At 38.3% G+C, this 20,769-nt stretch overlaps 1 protein-coding gene across 1 annotated transcript; it reads left to right on the forward strand.

Moving 5' to 3' along the window:
* Window positions 1-5,486: 5,486 nt before the first annotated feature.
* On the forward strand, window positions 5,487-20,266 carry btr33 (bloodthirsty-related gene family, member 33). The gene is made up of 7 exons (XM_055181780.2): window positions 5,487-5,551; window positions 7,848-8,425; window positions 15,798-15,893; window positions 16,606-16,839; window positions 17,030-17,177; window positions 17,438-17,464; window positions 19,483-20,266. Exons 2-7 carry the CDS (start codon window positions 7,850-7,852, stop codon window positions 20,055-20,057), a joined length of 1,656 nt encoding a protein of 551 aa, XP_055037755.2. The 5' UTR covers window positions 5,487-5,551; window positions 7,848-7,849; the 3' UTR covers window positions 20,058-20,266.
* Window positions 20,267-20,769: the final 503 nt, after the last annotated feature.

Genomic DNA, 20,769 nt, shown 5'->3' on the forward strand with positions numbered 1-20,769 from the left:
TCCAAACTGAAAACAACTTGACATATCTTAAAATACATCAGTGCCCTTGGTTTTGCTTCAAAATGTAAATGTAAAATATACATAAGAACTGTCCAAACTGAGAACAACTTGCACTGATATAACATAAAATACATCAGTGCCCTTTGTTTTGCCTCAAAATGCACACAAGTAATGTTTTAAGTAAGACATGTTTGTTAAAACTAGTTATATTTCCTAATTATACTAAGGCCCAGTCCTGTCTTAAGCTAATCCCTGTCTGGGAAACCACCCCTATGTGAATTTGTGCTTAAAACAATCAAAAAAAGGGGGTGAGAAAAAATATCTTGAAATAACTTTTTTTCTTAAACACTCTGTTTTAAGCACAAATTCGCTCACATTTTAGATTTTTAGTCTAAAAACTAGACTTATTTTCCTAGGTCATTTTGCTCACCAAAAAATACATCTTAATTTTTAGATATTTTTACTGAAAAGCAGGGCTTTGAACCAGATTTTTACCCAATTGGTTTGTTCCAAACAGAAACAGTATTTTAACGTTTACAGTTTTCGGTTCAACCCTAAAATTTACGTTCCTGAACCGGTTAGAAACAAAAAAAGGGTTAATAATGTTTCATGTCAGCTGTGGGACATTCAAATAAGTAGGCTGATCATTAGGACATTAAACTTAAATTATTAGTCTACATAATTTTCCTTACAGTAAGTCTCTCTCTATTGTAAATGAGAACTGGTTTTCAATTGACTTACCTGGTTAAATAAAGGTTAATCAATATCTTGTCATTAAACATTAAAAAAGGCTACATTATGCATTAGGCATAACTGTATTTCTGACATGCCTACATTTGTTTCAGCATTATACATGAATTAAGACAAGGGCAATTTCTGCCATGTCGTTTATTGGCAAACATATGGAAGAAAACCACTTTTGTCTAATAAATGTTTTTATTATAAAAAGAATACTGTGGTATTTCAAGATCATTTGGCTTGTATGTGTCATGTCAAAAACAGAAAGAATGATCGCTTGCCATTTAAGAGGCGTCTCCCCGTGTATGCACTTTTGAGTGCACTTAAACACACGTACACAAACAGACGGAGGACAAATTCCAAACGGCTATGCCCCTATGGGGCAGTTTCCCAGACAGGGTTTAGATTAATCCAGAATTAGGCCTTAGTTATATTAGGACATTTAATTCGTTTTTATAAACAAACCTTACAAAAACAATAATGATGAGCTTCTTGAGACCAAACAATGGCACTGATATATTTTAAGATATGATAGTACAAGGTGTTTTTAAGTTAAGGCAGCTCAAACATGCATTTTAATATGGGTCTAGCATAAGCCCTGTCCGGGAAACCGGCCAAAAATGTTTATATTAATACACAACATATCATCTGTTTTCATATAGCTAAAATAACTGGAAGTGGCTGATGCCAGAAATCTTACAAATTCATGTTTAAAGCTGCAATCTATACCCTTTGCCTCTCTATCACTATCTCTGTTTAAAATCTGACTTTGCAGTTAATATATTGACATAAAACATTACGCAGTTGCTGCAGATTTGTCGGCTGAACATCTGTGATGCAAATGTCCTGTTCCGCCACATCTCAAAGGTGCTCTGTTGAATTGAGATCTGGTGACTGTGAAAGCCATTGGAGTACAGTGACCTTATTGTCATGTTCAAGAAACCAGTTTGAGATGATTTGAGTTTTGTGACATGGTGCATTATCCTGCTGCTGAAGTAGCCATCAGAAGATGTGTACACTGTGGTCATAAAGGGATGAACATGGTCAGCAACAATACACAGGTAGGCTGTGGCATTTAAACGATGCGTAGTTGGTACTAAGGGGCCCAATGTGTGCCAAGAAAATATCCCCCACACCATTACACCACCACCAGCCTGAAACGTTGATACAAGGCAGGATGGATCCATGCTTTGATGTTGTTTATGCCAAATTCTGACCTTACAATCTGAATGTTGCAGCTGAAATCGAGACTCATTAGACCAGGTGACCAGGCAACGTTTTCCAATCTTCTGTTGTCCAATTTTTAGTGAACCTGTGTGAATTGTATCCCCAGTTTCCTTTTCTAAGCTAATAGGGTTGACACCCGGTATGGTCTTCTGCTGCTGTAGCCCATCTGCTTTACCGTTAGACACGTTTCAGAGATGCTACTTTGCATAGCTTGGTTATTGAGTTACAGTTGTCTTTCTATCATCTCTTTGCTCTTTCTCCTCTGACCTCTGAAATCAACAAGGAATTTTCGTCCACACAACTGCTGCTCACTGGATATTTTATATTTTTTGGACCATTCTTTGAAAACCCTAGAAATGGTTGAGTGTGAAAATCTGGCACCAATAACCATGAAACAAAAAAATTATTTTCTAATGCTCGGTTTGATTAGCAAGTCGTCTTTACCATGTTAGGCCCAGATTTACTAACAGCTTGTCTAAGCGCAAACCATCATTTTGGCATTAAATAACGATTTTGTTGGGATTTACTAAAGATGTGCAGTGGATCATTAGCGCTGAAAAGGTGTGGTTTAGTTATTTTTGCGACTGACCTTATTGCATATGCGTTTCCCTTTCAGACGCAAAATGAAGGAGATTATTTAAATTATTCACGCAACACAATTTACTAATGTTTGCGCGTGAGTTATAACTGGTATTTTTGCCATTATTTAACGCTGAAAAAAGCACGTCTTAAATGGAAATGGTGCTTGAAATGGCTGCTATTGCTAAAAAAAGAGGATTCAGAGAGCAGAGAACTTGTGATACAAGTTTATTTGGAATCCCAGAGGAATTATCATTCAAAAATTTTTTTGCTAAGGCATGTCATTTATTATTTGCTGAAGGACATAAAATAGGAGTCACTAGCAGAAGTCACACAATACTAAACATTTCAAAACTTCTTGTACACCTTTATTTTTTGTCCTCAAGTTGTTTTTATTGTCCTATTACTTTGTTAGCTGGGATTATACACCCCAAATTTTTTCACTGTGATGTCCAAGGTGCTAAAGAGCAACTTTGCTTATTTGCGACCCTGAACTAATTTGCGCTGCTGTTAGTAGATTGCATTGGTCATTATGAAAATTAGGGCTGCGTTCAGCCCCGACAAAACATTGCACAAAGTTTTTTAAACAGAAACAGTGATGCGTTGAATACATTAGTTGCAACTACGGTAGCTGAGAAGGCCATTCTTTGTGTTCTTTTTAAATGTTTCCGAAACCCGAAGAAAAAGTTTAAATACGTGTTGAATACTTTAAAATACGTTCGATGTTACAGTGCACTTGCTGTCCAGAATGAAAGACTACATTACATCTTAAACCCATTGTGCGAGCTGTCTCTTTAGTACTGCATGGTTTATTTACATGTTGCTGCTGATTGGACTGCAGTTCTGACAGACCCACCAAACAAAATAAATGTATTTCAAATCCCGTTGCATACCGGCGCATGCCGTTTCCAGGAAACCGTAGCAAAACATTGCGCACCGTTTTGAACTTGAACATGCATGCCCCAGCTGTTGCGCCTTTTCAGTAAAAAACCCACAGATATTACCACTCCCATCAGCGCTTTTTGGGAATTGCGCCCTCTCACTAATTTGCCACATTTGGCCCTTAGATGGCTAAATACATTTAGTTGCTGCCATGTGATTGGCTGATTAGCAATTTGTGTAAACAAGGAATTAAACAAGTGTACCAACCGTTTCTCAATTTTAAGAACACAAAGAACGAACTTGTGTTCTCATGGAGACCGATCTTGCCAGGCAACCTTGGAAGAATGAACTCGGAAGGGCGCGAGGACTGAGAACGGATCTGTGTTTGAATTGAGATGTGCTTGTGCTGCAATCTTCCTGTTGGCTTCTCAGCATATTTTATTCAACATGGCAACATTCATAACATGATAAACATGCCATTAGTTACAATATTTATCAACATGTTTTATGAACACGCAAGTCAGCATTCGATGCATCCTCATCAAGAACACAAGAACTCTTTTGCTGGTGATGACGTAGAGCAGGGATGGGCAACTTCTGTCCTAGAGGGCCGGTGTCCTGCAGAGTTTTGCTCCAACCATAATTTAGCACACCTGAATCAGCCAATTAAGGTCTTACTAGGCATACTACAAACTTTTAGGCAGGTGTGCTGAGCAGTCGGGTACAATATTTATATTTTTGTGATCCAAGTTGCGGACGGGTTAGTTGAAAAAGTCGGTCGGGTGCGGGTTGTTTATACATTGACCCGCGCATCTCTTGTGCTGAGGCAAGTTGGAGCTGAACTCTGCAGGACACCGGCCCTCCAGGACCGAAGTTGCCCATCTGTGACGTAGAGTGAGAACATGAGGACGCAAGATCGCATAAGAATGCATATTTAGAAACGGCATATGTGTGTCAGGGTTTTAGTTCAGTTTAGTTTGTTTTCATTGTTGGTCATCTTTGTGTTAGTTACCTTTAATTAGTCTCACCTGTGTTAGTAAATCACTCATCATTAGTTTCAGCTGTTTGTCATTATCACTCACCCTTTATAGTTTGCCCTCATGTTCCTGTCCATTGTCTGATCTCGTCTGAATGTACCATTGTCATTGTGTTATCCTGTCTATCGTGATTAAAGTCCTGTAAGTTTTATAATCCTGCCTGTTTGTCGTCTTTTAGTTAGAGAACTGTGACAATGTGTGTGTTCGATAGACAGTTTCAGTAGCAACAACATAAACAAATGACTTTTGTGGACTAAACGCAACTTCCAGTAGACTTAGACATATAATTAATTCCTTTTACATTAGTTTATTTCTGATAACAAGGGAAAAAATGGCACGTAAATTACCTTCGTCCATATATGATATCTAACGCATATCAACTATTACACTTAGCTATCATTACTAGGTAAAATGAATGTATACAATGTTAGCTACAGGTCCTTGAATTCTTGAATGGCTGCCAAACCTCCCGCACAGTTGAGATCCATTCTTGTCGTCTATCCTCATCTTTAGCAAACCAAAACATTTTATTTTCAACAAGGTATTTGTTTCAGAGATCAGTTTAGCCACTAGCCAAACCCAATAAATAAATACAGACCCGAAGTTCACTTCAGTTTAGAAGCATAACCGTGGCAATCTGCATGTGTCTGATGAAATCGTCTATATCCTGATTCTTTGGTTTATGTCTATTTTTTCAATCAGACAGACACGTGGAAGCAGTGGAAAGCATAAAATCATGCAAATCTCAGTCAGGAGCTTCAGTTAATGTTGAAATCAGCCATTCATAATGCTCAGCTCCCGAAAGGTACAATACATGACCTGCATGTTGCCATATTCTGTAGGAACCACAGAAGTTTAGGGTTGATGCACAAATACAAGACAAATAAAAACCTCTGCAATTACAAAAATTAAACTAATGTAACCACTAGACTAGACTTGTTGCTGAAAGGGTTAACTCAGGAGTTTTATCCCATCCCTGCCAAAAGAGGTGGGACTGAATGTCAAACCCATTTACAATTGTCATTCAGCTGCTGGTGAGCACTTTGCTTTAGTTCCTCCTGACTGAAACACACCTCTCTTTCAGACAGGTAAGATAACATACATATTATTAGACTTAAAGAAACACATACAAGTACAGATACTGATACTATATGTGAGATTACATTTGACTCATTATTTAGTTATGTGTACTCATTGAAATAACCTTGTATTTCTTATGGAAACCAGAGTGTAGTATACTGTAAATCTGACTCTAGTGGACTTTGAACTCTCAGTGAATGTTTAGCGATAAGGCAACAAGATGAAACTGTGAACATAACAATAATGAAAACATGATTAGTCACAAGAAACTTAGGCATATTCTAAGATTTTACATTTCCAAAAAGTGCAATAGTATATACATAACAAAAAGTAGAAAGAATACACACCCATGAATCAGACACAAAGGCTGTTTAATCTATTGTATTGTATTGTATTGTATTGTATTGAGTGAATTCATGCCTACATTGCTTTGTGCTTGTACTGTCCTTTGATTACTAAGTAAATAAAATAAAAACTACTGAACAGCCCTATTATTTTTAAGTTCTTTTTTGGAGTCATATAGAATGCATTGATTTAAAGTTTAAAAACACATTATTTTTTCTCAAACTGTACATTAATGCAGCACCCTTTTCACCCTCTGACTGAAATGCTCTGTCGTAGCTCCTGTCTCTTTAAAGCCTCTCCCGCTTTTGAAATGCTTAGTCTTATCTGATTGGTTAGCTGGCCTGGTTTGTTTGTTGTCTGCCATCGTGTATTTACAAATGACTTATATATTATTATATATTATGTTTGTGTTATAATATAACGCAAATAAATACTAGAATAGAGTATTGTAGAATATCGGACATGTAGACATTTGGTTGTTAAAGCAAAGCTTCAAGTTCAGCATGAAGTTAAAGCAACTTGGTTTTGCAAGTCACTTCAACCCACTATTTTTAAAGTTTTAACTAGTGATAAGTTGACATAACTTATAAAAATAGTTGAATTTGTTTAACTTTATACTTTAAATAACATAAAAGTATATGTTGATTTGACAAAATGCTGCATTTGTACAGTGTAGTGCATATACAGTTCAGTCATATTTTGCTTGAATGAGTGTTAAAGCAGTACAGTAAGAACAAAAAGCAAAAACTCCTGGTTACTGTAAAACAAACAGAGGATTTTAGAAAGTGTAGCAAGTTAGTCAAGCACCCCTTTGTGGATATCAGTTGCAAATTTAAATTTGTAATTTGTAATGTAAACATCCATACTATCATAAAGAATCAATAAGGTATGAACACGTCACCATTTTTCTCAGGTACAGTAAAATATTTCTAAAGGTGCAATTGACATTTTCACCAGATGTTAGTAACAGCCCATGCAATCCACACACTCAAAGAAATCAAGGTATAAGAATATTTATTTAAAATGGACAATTTATGTTTTCATGTATGTTTATTTTCAAACATTCTCAAAAGTAGATTTTTGCATTTATGTAAAAAAATTAATTGCAATTCACTAGTTTGCCTGCACATTCAGGTCTTAATGATTAATGGTAAACGAACTTGGCTTGCTGTCCTTGAAGGGAGCTCTGTACCTAAGCTCTGAACCTTCAAAAAGAGCAAACCTGAGGCTGGGGCTCGAGCCCCAAGTTCAACCCCCTGCAACAGAACTGCAAAGATGAAGAAAGAGAGAGTAAAGGAGGAGATGGGAGGAGGAAGCCTGAAGGCTGCCTTACATACACCCATGATGATGATGATGATTGACAGGCCTGAATGTTTAGACTCCCCCCAAACCTATGTTTAGAACTACATTTAAAACCATTTTTTTTTTCTTTTTTAACATGTCACTGTTCCTGTCATCATGGCATAGAATCATGTAAAAAACACTTTAATAGGATATATCATCAGAACCGAAGCTATGATGATAGGGTAAAAAACCTAGTTATTTATTGAACTGTGGACTAACTGTATTGTTGCATCACTAGTGCTTACATAGCAACTTAGCTAAGCACTCCTGGTATGTGTTGGGTTCCATTGGTGGTACCATTAAATCCTATTGGGATATATGTCCCAAATCACACTAAAAAAGTTCTTTTATAGTGGTTTTAATGGTAAAAGCTATTTGTTCCTAGTGGTATTTTAATGGAAACCAGTAGAATTTCTGTGATTGTTTGAATTGTTTTTATTAAGTTAATAATGTGTTTCCCTGTTTACACTAAGCAACTGTATGTGTAATCATTACTGTTCAGATGTTTAGTTTGATTTGACAGCATCAGAACCAAATACTTTAACTGTATGTTCTGTATGTTTGTATAAGTTGATGTCATCCACTAAAATGATGTCAATATGTTTTTTTCTTCAGTGATGTCATCATCTACCCCCCTGCTGTCAGATGAGTTGTTCCAGTGCTCTGTGTGTCTGGATGTGTTTACCCAACCTGTTTCTCTCCCATGTGGTCATACTTTTTGCCAGTCATGTGTTCTGGCACAGTGGACGGCATCCGGTGCCTCCCATTGCCCCAAATGCTCAACAGTTTTCCAAAAAACACCAGCATTTTGTGAAAATTCTTTCGCTCGTGAGATGGCTGAACAGATCCGTAAGCAGAGGGGTCAGAGGTCATTGGAGCAACTTCCAGTAACCTCAGACAACATTTTATGTGACATGTGCCCGTTACAAAAGGCATCACATGCCAAAAGATCATGTCTGGAGTGTGTGGCTTCATACTGTGAGGTCCATGTGAGTTCACACAACTCCAGGTTCACAAAACACACACTGGTGGAGCCGCAGAGGAGAATGGACAAACGAATTTGCAGGATACATGAAAGACCCCTGGAGCTTTATTGCAGATATGACCAAACCGTTGTGTGCGTGCTGTGCACAAATACAGAGCACCACACACATCACACTATACCACTGGAGACAGAATGGGCAGAGAGAAAGGTACTGTATGGCCTTTAATTGTAGCGTGATTTCTAATTGTAATGATTGCATCACAGACAGATATCTCATGCAGCTAGAATGAATGCTATGCTTTAAATCTTTAGTTTCATGTCTGCAAGCAAGCACAGGTGTCTCGTGTCAAATATCTTTTACATTCATACACGGCAGACTGCGGATATAAAACCCAAAGATAATTTTAAATCGATTCTGTACACACTGATAGGCAGCTGTTTTTACTGTCCTGTGATTTATTGTGTTTACCGTCTTTAAAGACACCCGCCATAGGCTATAACATTAGATAACTATCTGCGATCGTGGGTGTCTCCTGTAAAATGCCCTTTACTTACATGTAAAATACACCTTATATTCATACTGTTATAACATTAGACACTTTTGGCTGGTAGTGCATGTTTTAACGCTTTGGTGTACCCTCTTTGTCCATTCAATCAAAGGACGAGTAAACGTTATTGTACATCTGCTCGATGGCCCTGAGCCGCCAACCGAAATCTGATTGGTTAAAGCAACATGTCATTCATTTGAAGCTACAGGCACCATCACTGATGATTCTGAAGCCCCCAACAAGGCAAATTTCCTTGATACTTGCAACACATGATGGCTGGAATATGATTGGATAAAAGCTCAAACAAAAGAATACACTACTGGAAGCAGCCCAACCACGAGAAAATGTATGAAACTAAGACAGGCCCGGCGCCACGAGGGGGCAAAAGGGGGCATTGCCCCCTCAGATCTGATTTGTGCCCCCTCTGTTTCATTTTTGTATTTATGATTACAAATAAAATGTTCAACCTTTTGAGTTAAATAATAATTTAACCTTATCCTCATATGGGATTTAGAATGTTAAGTGACGTGATATTACTGCCAGATTCAAACGTCTTTCGCGTTGATTGGCACTGAGCCAGACGGACGAGCTCAGCGCTGTCATATATCAATGCAGTGTTTTCAACCTCATAATGTTTATTTTAGATTTCAGACATTTAAATACACATGCACTGGTAAAACAATGGCCTATATTTAGTTTGTAAAACGAATGATGTCTACATGTCTGTGGACGCAGCAATAAAAATCTATTCAAATAAGATAATAATTTGCAAATAATAAATAAATATTATTTTCAAATAATAATTAATTTGCGACGTGTGTTATTCATATCAGACAAACACAGTGGAAGCAACTATAAAGTTTACCTTTTGTTATAAAGGTTATAATGATACCTGTTTGAAAGACGGAGATGCGCACCTTTCAAGCAGCTATTACATAACAGAGCGAGGCCAGAGACGAACACGCTCTTAAACAGGAATTAATATATGGAATAATTTGTGCATCTTTGAATAACTGTAAGAATATACATTTCCTTTAAATATAATTTTTGTCATATAAAGTTTTACGAGATAATGTTTTATCCACTTTCATTGCTTATTTAAACTTGCGGTTAACAGCACGTTTGGCGCATTTAGCCTACCTCAGAGTTTATTTCAGTAATATTGCTGTTTTTCCGGTAATAATAATACAATTTACACGTCAATCATGCTCCCTTCTCTGTTTATTCATTTCATGATGCTGTTATGTTAAGTTATATGTGGAAATGTATGTCAATATGTGACGTCCATTGCTGTTATATAAATAACTTTTGTCAACGTTTTGAGAAATAATGTTAGGATATTTATTGCAGACGTTTAGTGCCGTTGAATAGCCTACTCTCGTCTATAATGGAAATCACATAGGACATATATAATGTGGTATACTGAACCCTGCTAATCATTCATCATCATTAATCGGCTGCGAACAAAACGGGTTTGCAGTCGGTCACAAATTTTCTCCATTCTGTTCGATTGCTAGCAGCTCTTCTCATCTCGTCAGCGGTTGGTGGCATGTCGTTGTTAATTAGTTTGCCGATGTATGTGTGATATAATGTGTGCGGCTTTCCTCTGCTTCGTTTGCCATGTCGTTCTTCGGGTGCATATAACACATATTTGTTAATTTGGTCGTTTGGGTCTCTTCTGAGTGAGTGGCCAACGAAACGTAGCTGTCTTTGTTGGATTTGAAGAATAAGCTGGTTCTTTTCGACTGCTTCGTATACAGCTTGGTTACTTATTCTATCTATTTTCTTGATGTCGAGCATAATTCTGTAGCAACTGGTGGCAAAGCTATTGAGTGAGTTTTGCATTTTTTGGTTGATGATCCAGCTTTCGCAGCCGTACAGGAGGATGGAGATGCACGATGCTTCAAAGATGCTTAGTTTGAGTTTGATTGGAAGAGTTTTTGATAGAAATACATCCTTCATTTTCCAGAATGCTCCCCACGCTTGTCCTTTTCGTGCTCTGATATCTGTTTCGCTCGACGCGATGTAAGAGCCAAGATACTTGAAGTCTTTTGTCCATTCGATTTTTTGTCCATTGAGTTCAATGAATTGATGTAAGTTGATCGGCATCTCTGGCCCGGCAAGCTCTTGGTTACTAAATGCTTCCGTCTTTTTAATGTTGACCTCAAGTCCTACTCGTCTAGCCCACTTTGCTGTTGTTTGAAGTTGAGCTTGCGATTTTTCTAGATTTTGCTGCTTGTTGTTGTCGCCGCCCTCAAGCAGCGCAATGTCGTCGGCAAAATCGAGGTCGAACAGTGAAGTGGCTGGATATCTCGATGATCTTGATAGATTCGTCGTGAAGCCATGTGAGCCCGTTGATGTTGCATGCTCTTGTTCTGATTTCTTTAGGGTGAAGTCTATGACGATGATGAATAGAAAGGGAGCTAGCGTGTCTCCTTGAAGAACGCCAGTTGAGATGTTGAACTGTTCTGATAGCTTGCCCTCGACCAATACTTGACTTTTTGAGTTGTTGTAGATAGTGCGAATAGCTCTTACGGTTTTTTCAGGAATTCCGTAGTGTCGCAAGATGTCGAACATGACGTTTCGTATGAGCGAGTCGAACGCTTTCTTAAAGTCAACGAATATGATGTAGAGGTCTAGGTTCTTGTCGATGGCACCCTCGATTATTCGTCTAAGAATGTGAACTTGTTCAGTGCATCCTCTTCCTCTTCGAAATCCTGCTTGGTTCTTTCTCATGATAGCGTCTACTGGTTTTCTTATTCGGTTAAGGAGAACTTTATTGTAGACTTTCGCTGCGATCGACATCAGGCTGATCCCTCTATAGTTATTCATCAAAGTGAGATTGCCTTTCTTAGGCAATGGGACAATGAGACTAGTGGTGAATTGCTCTGGTGCTTTTTCTTGCATGTAGACATCATTGCATATGTTGCACAGCTGTCTGACTGCGTGATGGCCTCCGTATTTGAGAGCTTCGGCGGTAATGGGGTAGTCGACACCTGGTGATTTGCCATTTTTGAGTTCGTCTACAGCCATTTTGACTTCGTCAAACGTGAATGGGCCTATATCGATCTCTAAGTCTCTGGTAGCTGGCTCGATGTGTAGATGTTCCGTGATTGTTTCGTTGTTCAGTAAAGTTTTGAAGTAATTTTGCCACTCGTCTAGCAGTTCCTTAGGAGAATTGATGTCACTACCATCTGTTTTCTTCATTTTATGCTTGTTTATTGATTTTGTTTTGCCGCTGATCTCATTGATAACTTCCCATGTGGTTTGTAACCTGTTTGCTTTCGCCGCTTCCTTGAGACGCTCAAGTTTCTCTGATAGGAAGGCGATCCTGTCCTGCTGGTAAGACTCGAGAAGCTTTTGATTTAGATCATGGCACTCTTGCTTTTCTTTTCGGTCTCGTTTGGCTCGGTTTCGTTGGTCGAGTAAATTTGTTGTTCGGCTTGAGACCCAGTTTTTAGGGGCTTTTTTCTTGATAAGACCGACTGTTGATTTAGCCGCGTTTTCGATGGTAGCTACAAAGTGGTCATATTTAGTTTGTACGTCTTGTTCGTCTTCACTTAGCACGCTGAAGCGGTTTTTGATTGTGATCGCATATTTGTTTTGTAGCTCATTATTCTCTTTTAGCTTACTCCAGTCGTATTTTGGCCTCTTGTTCTTATTTTCGACTGGTGCGCGCAGACTGACTCTTATTTGGGCGTTGACTATGCGGTGATCTGAGCCGACATCTACTGTATTATATGCTCGAATGTTCTTCACTGAGTTTGCCCATTTTCCTCTTATAAGTATGTGATCAAGTTGTGCTCGATTTTTGTTGTCGTTTTTCTTTCTGTTAATGTCGGGTTGCCACGTCCAGATTCTAGACTTCTTGTGTGGGAATCTGAACTGTGCAGATCTCGTGTTTGTTGTCTCGCAGAACTCTACAAGTCTAGTGCCATTGTCATTCGTCTTCTCGTGTAGGGCATGTTTGCCTACTGCTCTCGGGTTCGATATGCTGCTGTCAAGGCCGATTCTTGCGTTGAAGTCACCTGCGATGACAAGCATATTGTGTGGTGGTACTTCTTGTGCACACTTTAACAACTTGGCATAGAACTCATCTTTCTCTGCTTTTGGCTTTTCTTCAGTTGGTGCGTATGCAACAATGACAGTTGTTAATGGATTGCCAGCGAAATTAGCTTTCATTATTCTGTTTGAAACCTTAGTTGTTGATGTCATGGTTTTGGCTACTTCACTGTTTGTAAGAAGGCCGATTCCTCCGACATGATTTCCCTGAGATGTTTTTGTTGCTGAGCAGTAGTCGAATCGCCATTCTTTATTGTTGTAGGTTTCTGTATAGGTAATGATGTTGTCTGAAGCTGATAGTCTATGCTCTTGTACTGCTACAATATCTATATTTTTATCTTCACAGCCATGGATGAGCTGATGAAATCTTTCTGATTGTTTGAGTGTTTCAGGTGTTGAGAGTTTACCTTCTTTGTTTATTCTGCGTAGCGTTCGTACATTGTATGTTGCTACATTGGTTGTTTTACGGTGGGAGAAGTGGCGATGGGATGCTGAGTCTGTGGTATTTTTGTTGTCCTCTGTTATCGCTGCATTGTCGGGTGTATACACCGTCATGAGCGAGTTATTCGCACAGCGACACGACGAAGACGGTTTGTTGCCCGGAATGGGTACTTCTTTTGTGACTTTCGGAGTAATTTTGTTTAAGCCATGCGGGTTACTAGCCCTGCACAGCCGATCGCATTTTTACGTCATGCGCATGACTTGGCTGATTGCATCCTTTGATTTTCGTCTCAGGATGGGCGATGAGGTCGCCACTCTAACCCTGCTAATTTTAATGTATATGTGGAGAAATAAACCTTTGCAAATATGCTGATTTAATCCATGCATGTCCTGATTGATTTTAAACATCCTTAATCCACATTTACTAGTCTATCAAATAATATCTCATGATCTATCATCATTTGTGAGTTTCTGGTTACCTGTGCTGTGCAGTTGCATATGGAGTGTTTTATGGAGCGCTGCATTTAAAAATATGTCTTTCCAAAGCAAGATCTCAGTGTATCATTGTTGGTATAAAGTTAAGCCCCCTCAACAATTTCACATGCCCCCTCAGTCATTTCATCCTGCAGCCGGGCCTGAACTAAGAGAATAGACTACTGGAAATAACTTTTAATTCACTGTTATATACTGTACAGTGATTAGCTCTGCAATCAATATTACCACATACACTAATGGGCCAAAACATTATAATAACCAGTCACTGGTGAAGTGAATATCACTGATCATCTCCTAACAAGGTCTGAACACATTAGATAGTAAGCAAACACTCAGTTTTCGTATTCAGCATGTTTGACGCAGGAGAAATGGGCACAAATGAGGATCTGAGTGACTTTGACAAGGGCCAATTTGTTATGACTGGTCAGAGTATCTCATACAGGGTTCCTGATAATCCCTGTCCTAATCTAAAGGAACTTGGTCCTGAAAACATGAACCTTTGAAGTTTTTGATAACAGCGCCTTATCATTTCAATGTAAACGAAACTAAATGTGAATCTGTAATAACGGTGACGTAATGTGCAGGTGTTAATACAAATTCAGTTCTTGAATTTGATTGGATGAGAGGCTGTTCCAGCCGTGCAATATTCCCTCAGTGCCATACGATCACATATTTGTGACTGGAAAACAGTTTTGAACAAACACACTATTACTCTCGTAGTCGTGTGCTATGGCTATAGATCATCTATTGTACCTGAAACAACAGCAGTCTATAGGACTGTGTATACTGAGCATTTTAATGCTTCTCAAGCAAAGTTTACAAATTCCCTGATAACGATAGACTCTGGGGCGGTCCGGGATATTCTGTTGCTATCTGGGTTGCAGTAAAACACCTACCTCATTGTCAATCTAAACAAATCTGCTTTATGCTTTTTCGTCTTCATTGTTGGTATTTATAACTCTGTGAATACTCGCTGCGTCCGAAAACTCAAGGCAGTGACTCGTTGCCTCGCTGCCTCATGAGGAAATGACTTCGGAGGTATGAAGGCAGCTCAGAAAAAGACTTTCGGACACACTTCAAAGGCAGCGTGTTTGAAATTTAAACAGAGAGCGCCTTTGTGATAACTAATTACATATTTGAAAACTACAATACTAATTTCTCGCTAGAAATGCAATTAAAAGGTGTAAAAAGTGAAAATCTACCTTTATTTACACTAAATTGGTGGTCCAGTCGCGTCCTTGGCCGCCATTTTATTTTCTCGAACTCGACCGGACTCGACCAATCACATTCTTAATGTACGTCCACGCATAGGTATCTCAGGAGACAGGAAGTAAACCAAACATTGAATTCGGACATGCCTTGATGCCTTCCTGCCTTGGAAAGCTGCCTCAGAAGGCAGCAATTTAGAGTTTTCGGACGCAGCCAATGTTTATGTGTGCAGGCATGTAGTGTTTCTTTACAAATTAAACATCGCCATCTACTGGCCTGGCTGGCACACATTATAGAGCATTTTTAGTCATTTTTGTGGATCCATGTAAAAGTGGATCTTTTTGAAAGCGTTGTCGTGTGTATGTGAAACTTTCTGTTTTGGCAGCATATTCAACAACATATTTGGCATATTTGGTGGTGATGATGTTTAGCTCATCAGTGTACTGTATAGTGAAAATTCATACGATCAGGTCTAAAGCAAATTATTAAAGATTCTCCTTGTCACAGCACAACTATCATTTTAAAAAATATTACAGTGGCAGAGAGGGGAAATTGTAATTTTTTTATACCGTGATATTTTTCATTATGATATTTGCATTAAAATTAGGCACATTTTCTCTCATTAGCATATTATTGAGAAGTCATTATCATCTTATTCTAATTGACATCCTGAAATTTTACTTTTGATTTTATAAAAATTTATTTTTGGTAAGACACACTGGGTAAAGAAGGTAAAAATAAATAGTCAGCAAATCTTAGGATCCTAAAATATCAACTTGTCTGTGTTTGACTAAACTTTTAAAATGTTCTCTCTCTTTTATATAGACTCAGTTACTGAAGACACAGTTGCACCTTAAGATGATGATTAAGGAGAGACGAATTAAAGCGGAGGAACTCAAGCACTCTCTAAAACTAAGCAAAGTAAGAGACAACAAACAATTCATTCACATTTGAGCATGACAACATTGAACCAAAAGACAAAACACATTGTTTAATTTCTATTATTTATTTATCAATAATTTCTTGTATATGCTAATATGATGATATTGCAAAGGTATCTGCAAAAGAAGGTCTACTTATATATTAAATTTGCTCATATGCAAAGAGCTGCAACCCACGGTGTTAGTAAGTAAAGCTAATAGAAATAGATGTTTCAATCTCTTAGTTGGAAGCTCCTAGCAGTTGGTATGGAATGGTAACAAAAGGAGGGGTAAGGTATGTTATTGGAGTCATCAGGTGGGCACCATGCTTCATCAACGCTTCATTGTTTGAAGCCCACGTCTCCAGAAGGCTCAACAATGTACCCAACGTCCCAGGTACACCCCCCTCCATGCCGTACTCTTTACTTCCCTAATGGGCTTTGCATTGCAGTGGCGTCCTTTTCCCTGAGTCTGGCCTAATCCTGACCGCATACCATCTACCTCGCTGCCCAGATAGGGTCCTTACGCTTGATCCAGAGCCAGTTATAGCTTTTTTCTGCAGCACTTGATATGGATTTAATGGACTGTATGGATTAAATCGCCCGGTCAAAAGCGACCCTTCAACTGACCCCATTTATTCATCATTCAAAATACGAATGTTTAAGATTCTTGCTCGATTGTGAGAACTGAAAATGTCTATTGTATTTTGTTAGGAGAACACAGATAAAGAGATGTCATACACCATTGATGTCTTCACTTCCCTGCTGCAGTTCATTGAGAGGCGCCAAAATGAACTGCTCCAAAACATGAAACAAAAACAGAAAACAGCAGAGACACAGGTGGAGAAACTCATTAAAGAGCTGGAGATGGAGATCACTCAGCTAAACAGTAAACGCTCAGAGCTGATAAAACTCTTATCTTCAGAAGACCATCTCCAACTCATACAGGTTATACATCTGTGCTTTAACATATTTATTTAAAGAATGTGTTGTCAACATACATTAATAACCTGTATGGATTTCACTACACTTCAAACAAGTCCCACACAGGTCTCTCTCTAACTCTTACACATTTAGTGACATTCAGATAGTTCAGTCTGCAGTGTGATGACCAATATTTCTATATATTTTTCCTCAGTCATTTCCTAACCCAAGTATGGTGCCTAAGTGTAAAAGCTGGTCTGAGATCAGTGCGCAAACATCTCAAGGACTGGGTTCACTGAGAGAAGCCCTGACTGATACAGAAGAGCTGCTCATGACTCAAATACACACCGCTACACAGAGAGGTTTTTATCTCTTTGTCATGCTTTATATTAAGTAAAAGCAAACAGACATTAGAATTTGAGCTTAAAAATTAATTTAAAATACATTAACACCTTACTGAAATGTACCATGTTACAATGAAAAAAAATATGCATAACTCTACCAGAACTTATAATTGTAAAATATTTTGTTAGATGCTTGATATTGTTAATAATATGGTAACGTTAATTAATACAGAATAGCAATGGCAAAATGAAATATATTCATTGTTTTTTCTCCACAGAACTTGAGGCAATATCCCAATATGCAGGTAGTGTTACATCAATATTCTTCTATAAAACACTTTTACTGTATTGTAACCATATAGCAGGGCTATTCAATTGGGGGCCCGCGGGCCAAACCCGGCCCCCAAGGTAATTTGATCCGGCCCTTTATGTAGTCTGTAAAAAAGACATCTCTAAAATAAATTTAGTAAGTTAGACAACGGGCCGTACAGTTACGAGTTGATGCGCGTGTGTCTGTTTCATGCAGCATGAGCTGCAGAGCGCGAGTCACGTGACTGGTGCGAGCAGCTGTGTCACGTGATTATATTCGCGCTTTTGTCCACAAGTTCAAAGCGATCGCCTCCCCCGCTCGCGCCCGCGTCTCAAGACGCGATAGCTGAAAGACAGTGGTGAGTTAAGAGACCGGACTCTATGGTTGTTTTAACTTTATTTGTTGTATTTTCAGCTTAAAACACTGCCTTTTCCGACAATTGTTGTCTGATATGTTTATGCTTATCCACAATGACATTAACGTTAGATAAAGAAAACTCGTTGAAACGATTTTGTGAACTAGACAAAAAGATCCTGCCGTTTCTCCAAAATTCAAAGCAGACAAAGGCTCAAATATTATGCGATCACTGTTATATCTCCGGCCCCTCATTTAAGATACTTTTTATGAACTGGCCCCCACGACAAACTAATTGAATAGCCCTGCCATATAGTATTATTAATATTTACACAATCTAGAACAGGGCTATTCAATTAGTTTGTCGTGGGGGCCAGTTCATAAAAAGTATCTTAAATGAGGGGCCGGAGATATAACAGTGATGATGACTAAATTTTTCTACATTTAAACATATTCATGTTGTATTTTAAAACTGCATAACAACAAAATCAGTGCATTGTACAATAGGCTTTTTCTACAAACATGTATTTTGAAACTGCATTCAACAACATTAGTGCATTGTTAGATGTCAAAGTAGGCTTTTTCTACATCCAGACATGTTCGTTGTATTTTAAAATTGCATAACAACATAAGTAAGATGCCCAAGTAAGCTTTATTCTACATTTAAATGGGTAAATAAGATCCATATCACACTCATTGAGAATTTAACTCATTTACTCACTTCAGTGCACATAACAAAAAAGTTTATAATATGGAACATAATTGTTTTATGCTGTTTTTGTCAAAAGCTAATTACAGTAGCCCTATTTAAACTACAACAGCCATCTTAATAACTGGCAAACATTAGGCTACCTTCTAATAAACAGAATATGTTTTTTAGATTTCGCAAGAGCAGTAAAATCAGGTGTATGTTTGTCAGCATGATACGCATACAGTGGTGCAGGTGCTGGGCTGTGAGCGATGGGCGATTAACTCGTTTTAATTGCATTCTTGTGTGAGAACGATGACTCGCATAATATTTGAGCCTTTGTCTGCTTTGAATTTTGGAGAAACGGCAGGATCTTTTTGTCTAGTTCACAAAATCGTTTCAACGAGTGTCCTTTATCTAACGTTAATGTCATTGTGGATAAGCATAAACATATCAGACAACAATTGTCGGAAAAGGCAGTGTTTTAAGCTGAAAATACAACAAATAAAGTTAAAACAACCATAGAGTCCGGTCTCTTAACTCACCACTGTCAGCTATCACGTCTTGAGATGCGGGCGCGAGCGGGGGAGGCGATCGCTTTGAACTTGTGGACCAAAGCGCGAATATAATCACGTGACACAGCTGCTCGCACCAGTCACGTGACACGCGCTCTGCAGCTCATGCTGCATGAAACAGATGCACGCGCATCAACTCGTAACTGTACGGCCTGTTGTCTAACTTACTAAATTTATTTTAGAGATGTCTTTTTTACAGACTACATAAAGGGCCGGATCAAATTACCTTGGGGGCCGGGTTTGGCCCGCGGGCCGCCAATTGAATAGCCCTGATCTAGAATGTTTTTGTGAGTTTTAGTTTTTTTGGTAAACAGATCTCTAACAGTTTTAAGGAAATCTAATAAAAAATAGTACAAAATGAACAGAACACTTACTTGCCTGATACTCTTTCTTCAGTGGACATGACCCTTGACCCCGATACAGCAAATCCCTGGTTGCTGGTGTCTGCGGACAGGAAAAGTGTGTGTGATGGCAATGTGGAGTGCAATGTTCAAAGCAATGTTCAGCGTTTTGACACAGCACCATGTGTCTTGTCGAAAGAGCGCATCACAACAGGAAGGAGTTACTGGGAAATAAGCGTCTCCAATAAAACAGCATGGGATCTGGGAGTGGCCAAACAATCAGTCAGCAGGAAGGGTTTGGTGACACTGAGCCCAGACAACGGCTATTGGGCAGTTTGTCTAAGAGATGGCAATGAATACAGAGCCTGTGATCATGAATCAGTTCTACTATCACTGAGGACTCGGCCACAAATATTAGGCATATTTGTAGATTTTGAAGAAGGACGAGTTTCGTTTTATGATACGACTGCAAAGGTTCATATTTATTCTTTTTGCGGACATCGCTTTTCTGAGAACTTGCTGGCCTACTTTAACCCAGACATGAATGATGCAGAAAATAACAAAGGTCCATTGGTTATACAACCTGTCAATCTTGCCAATGGGGCAACATATGATGTTGTCACAATATGAAGACTGAAGACCAATTAAGACATACTTGACTGAGAAAATCATATCAGACTGATTAAAATGATAAAACTATCATCATTTTAATGAATAAGATGTACTGTATATATAATGTGTTACATAAACCATACATTATTATGCATTTGTAGTTATGTAATATACATTTGTGATGCGCATATATTTATGTAGATAAATAAAGTCTCCAAACGATTAAATGTATATTCTTTTTCTAGCTGCACACTTACACCTGTCATACATACACATGTGCACAGTAATAAGAAGTTAACCTCTAAGTAAAGATGAGTCACCAATACCCAATTATACTTCATAAACACTTACATTTATTTTTGTGAACTACTAATAATATACAGATTACACTGAAATTGGTTTCCTTTCTTCCACGTAAAGTTAACTTCATTCTCCTAAATTGATTGAAAAAACATTCTTTATAAACAATTTTTACTTATGAGAAACATGCAAGTAGTGAAGTTTAATGCCACAAATGCCACAAAAAAAAAAGGAGTTTGGGTGGGGAATCCTGGTCCTGGAAGGTCACTGTCCTGCAGAGTTTAGTTCCAACCCTAATTAAAAACACCTGAAAAATCAAATCAAAGTCTTCAGGATTACTTGGAAATGAAAGGCAGGTGTGTTTAATAAGGGTTGAAACTAAACTCTGGCTGTTTCTCAATTTCAAGAACGCAAAGAACGGACTTGCGTT

Source organism: Misgurnus anguillicaudatus, chromosome 25, assembly GCF_027580225.2.
Source record: "Misgurnus anguillicaudatus chromosome 25, ASM2758022v2, whole genome shotgun sequence".
Taxonomy (NCBI): domain Eukaryota; kingdom Metazoa; phylum Chordata; class Actinopteri; order Cypriniformes; family Cobitidae; genus Misgurnus; species Misgurnus anguillicaudatus.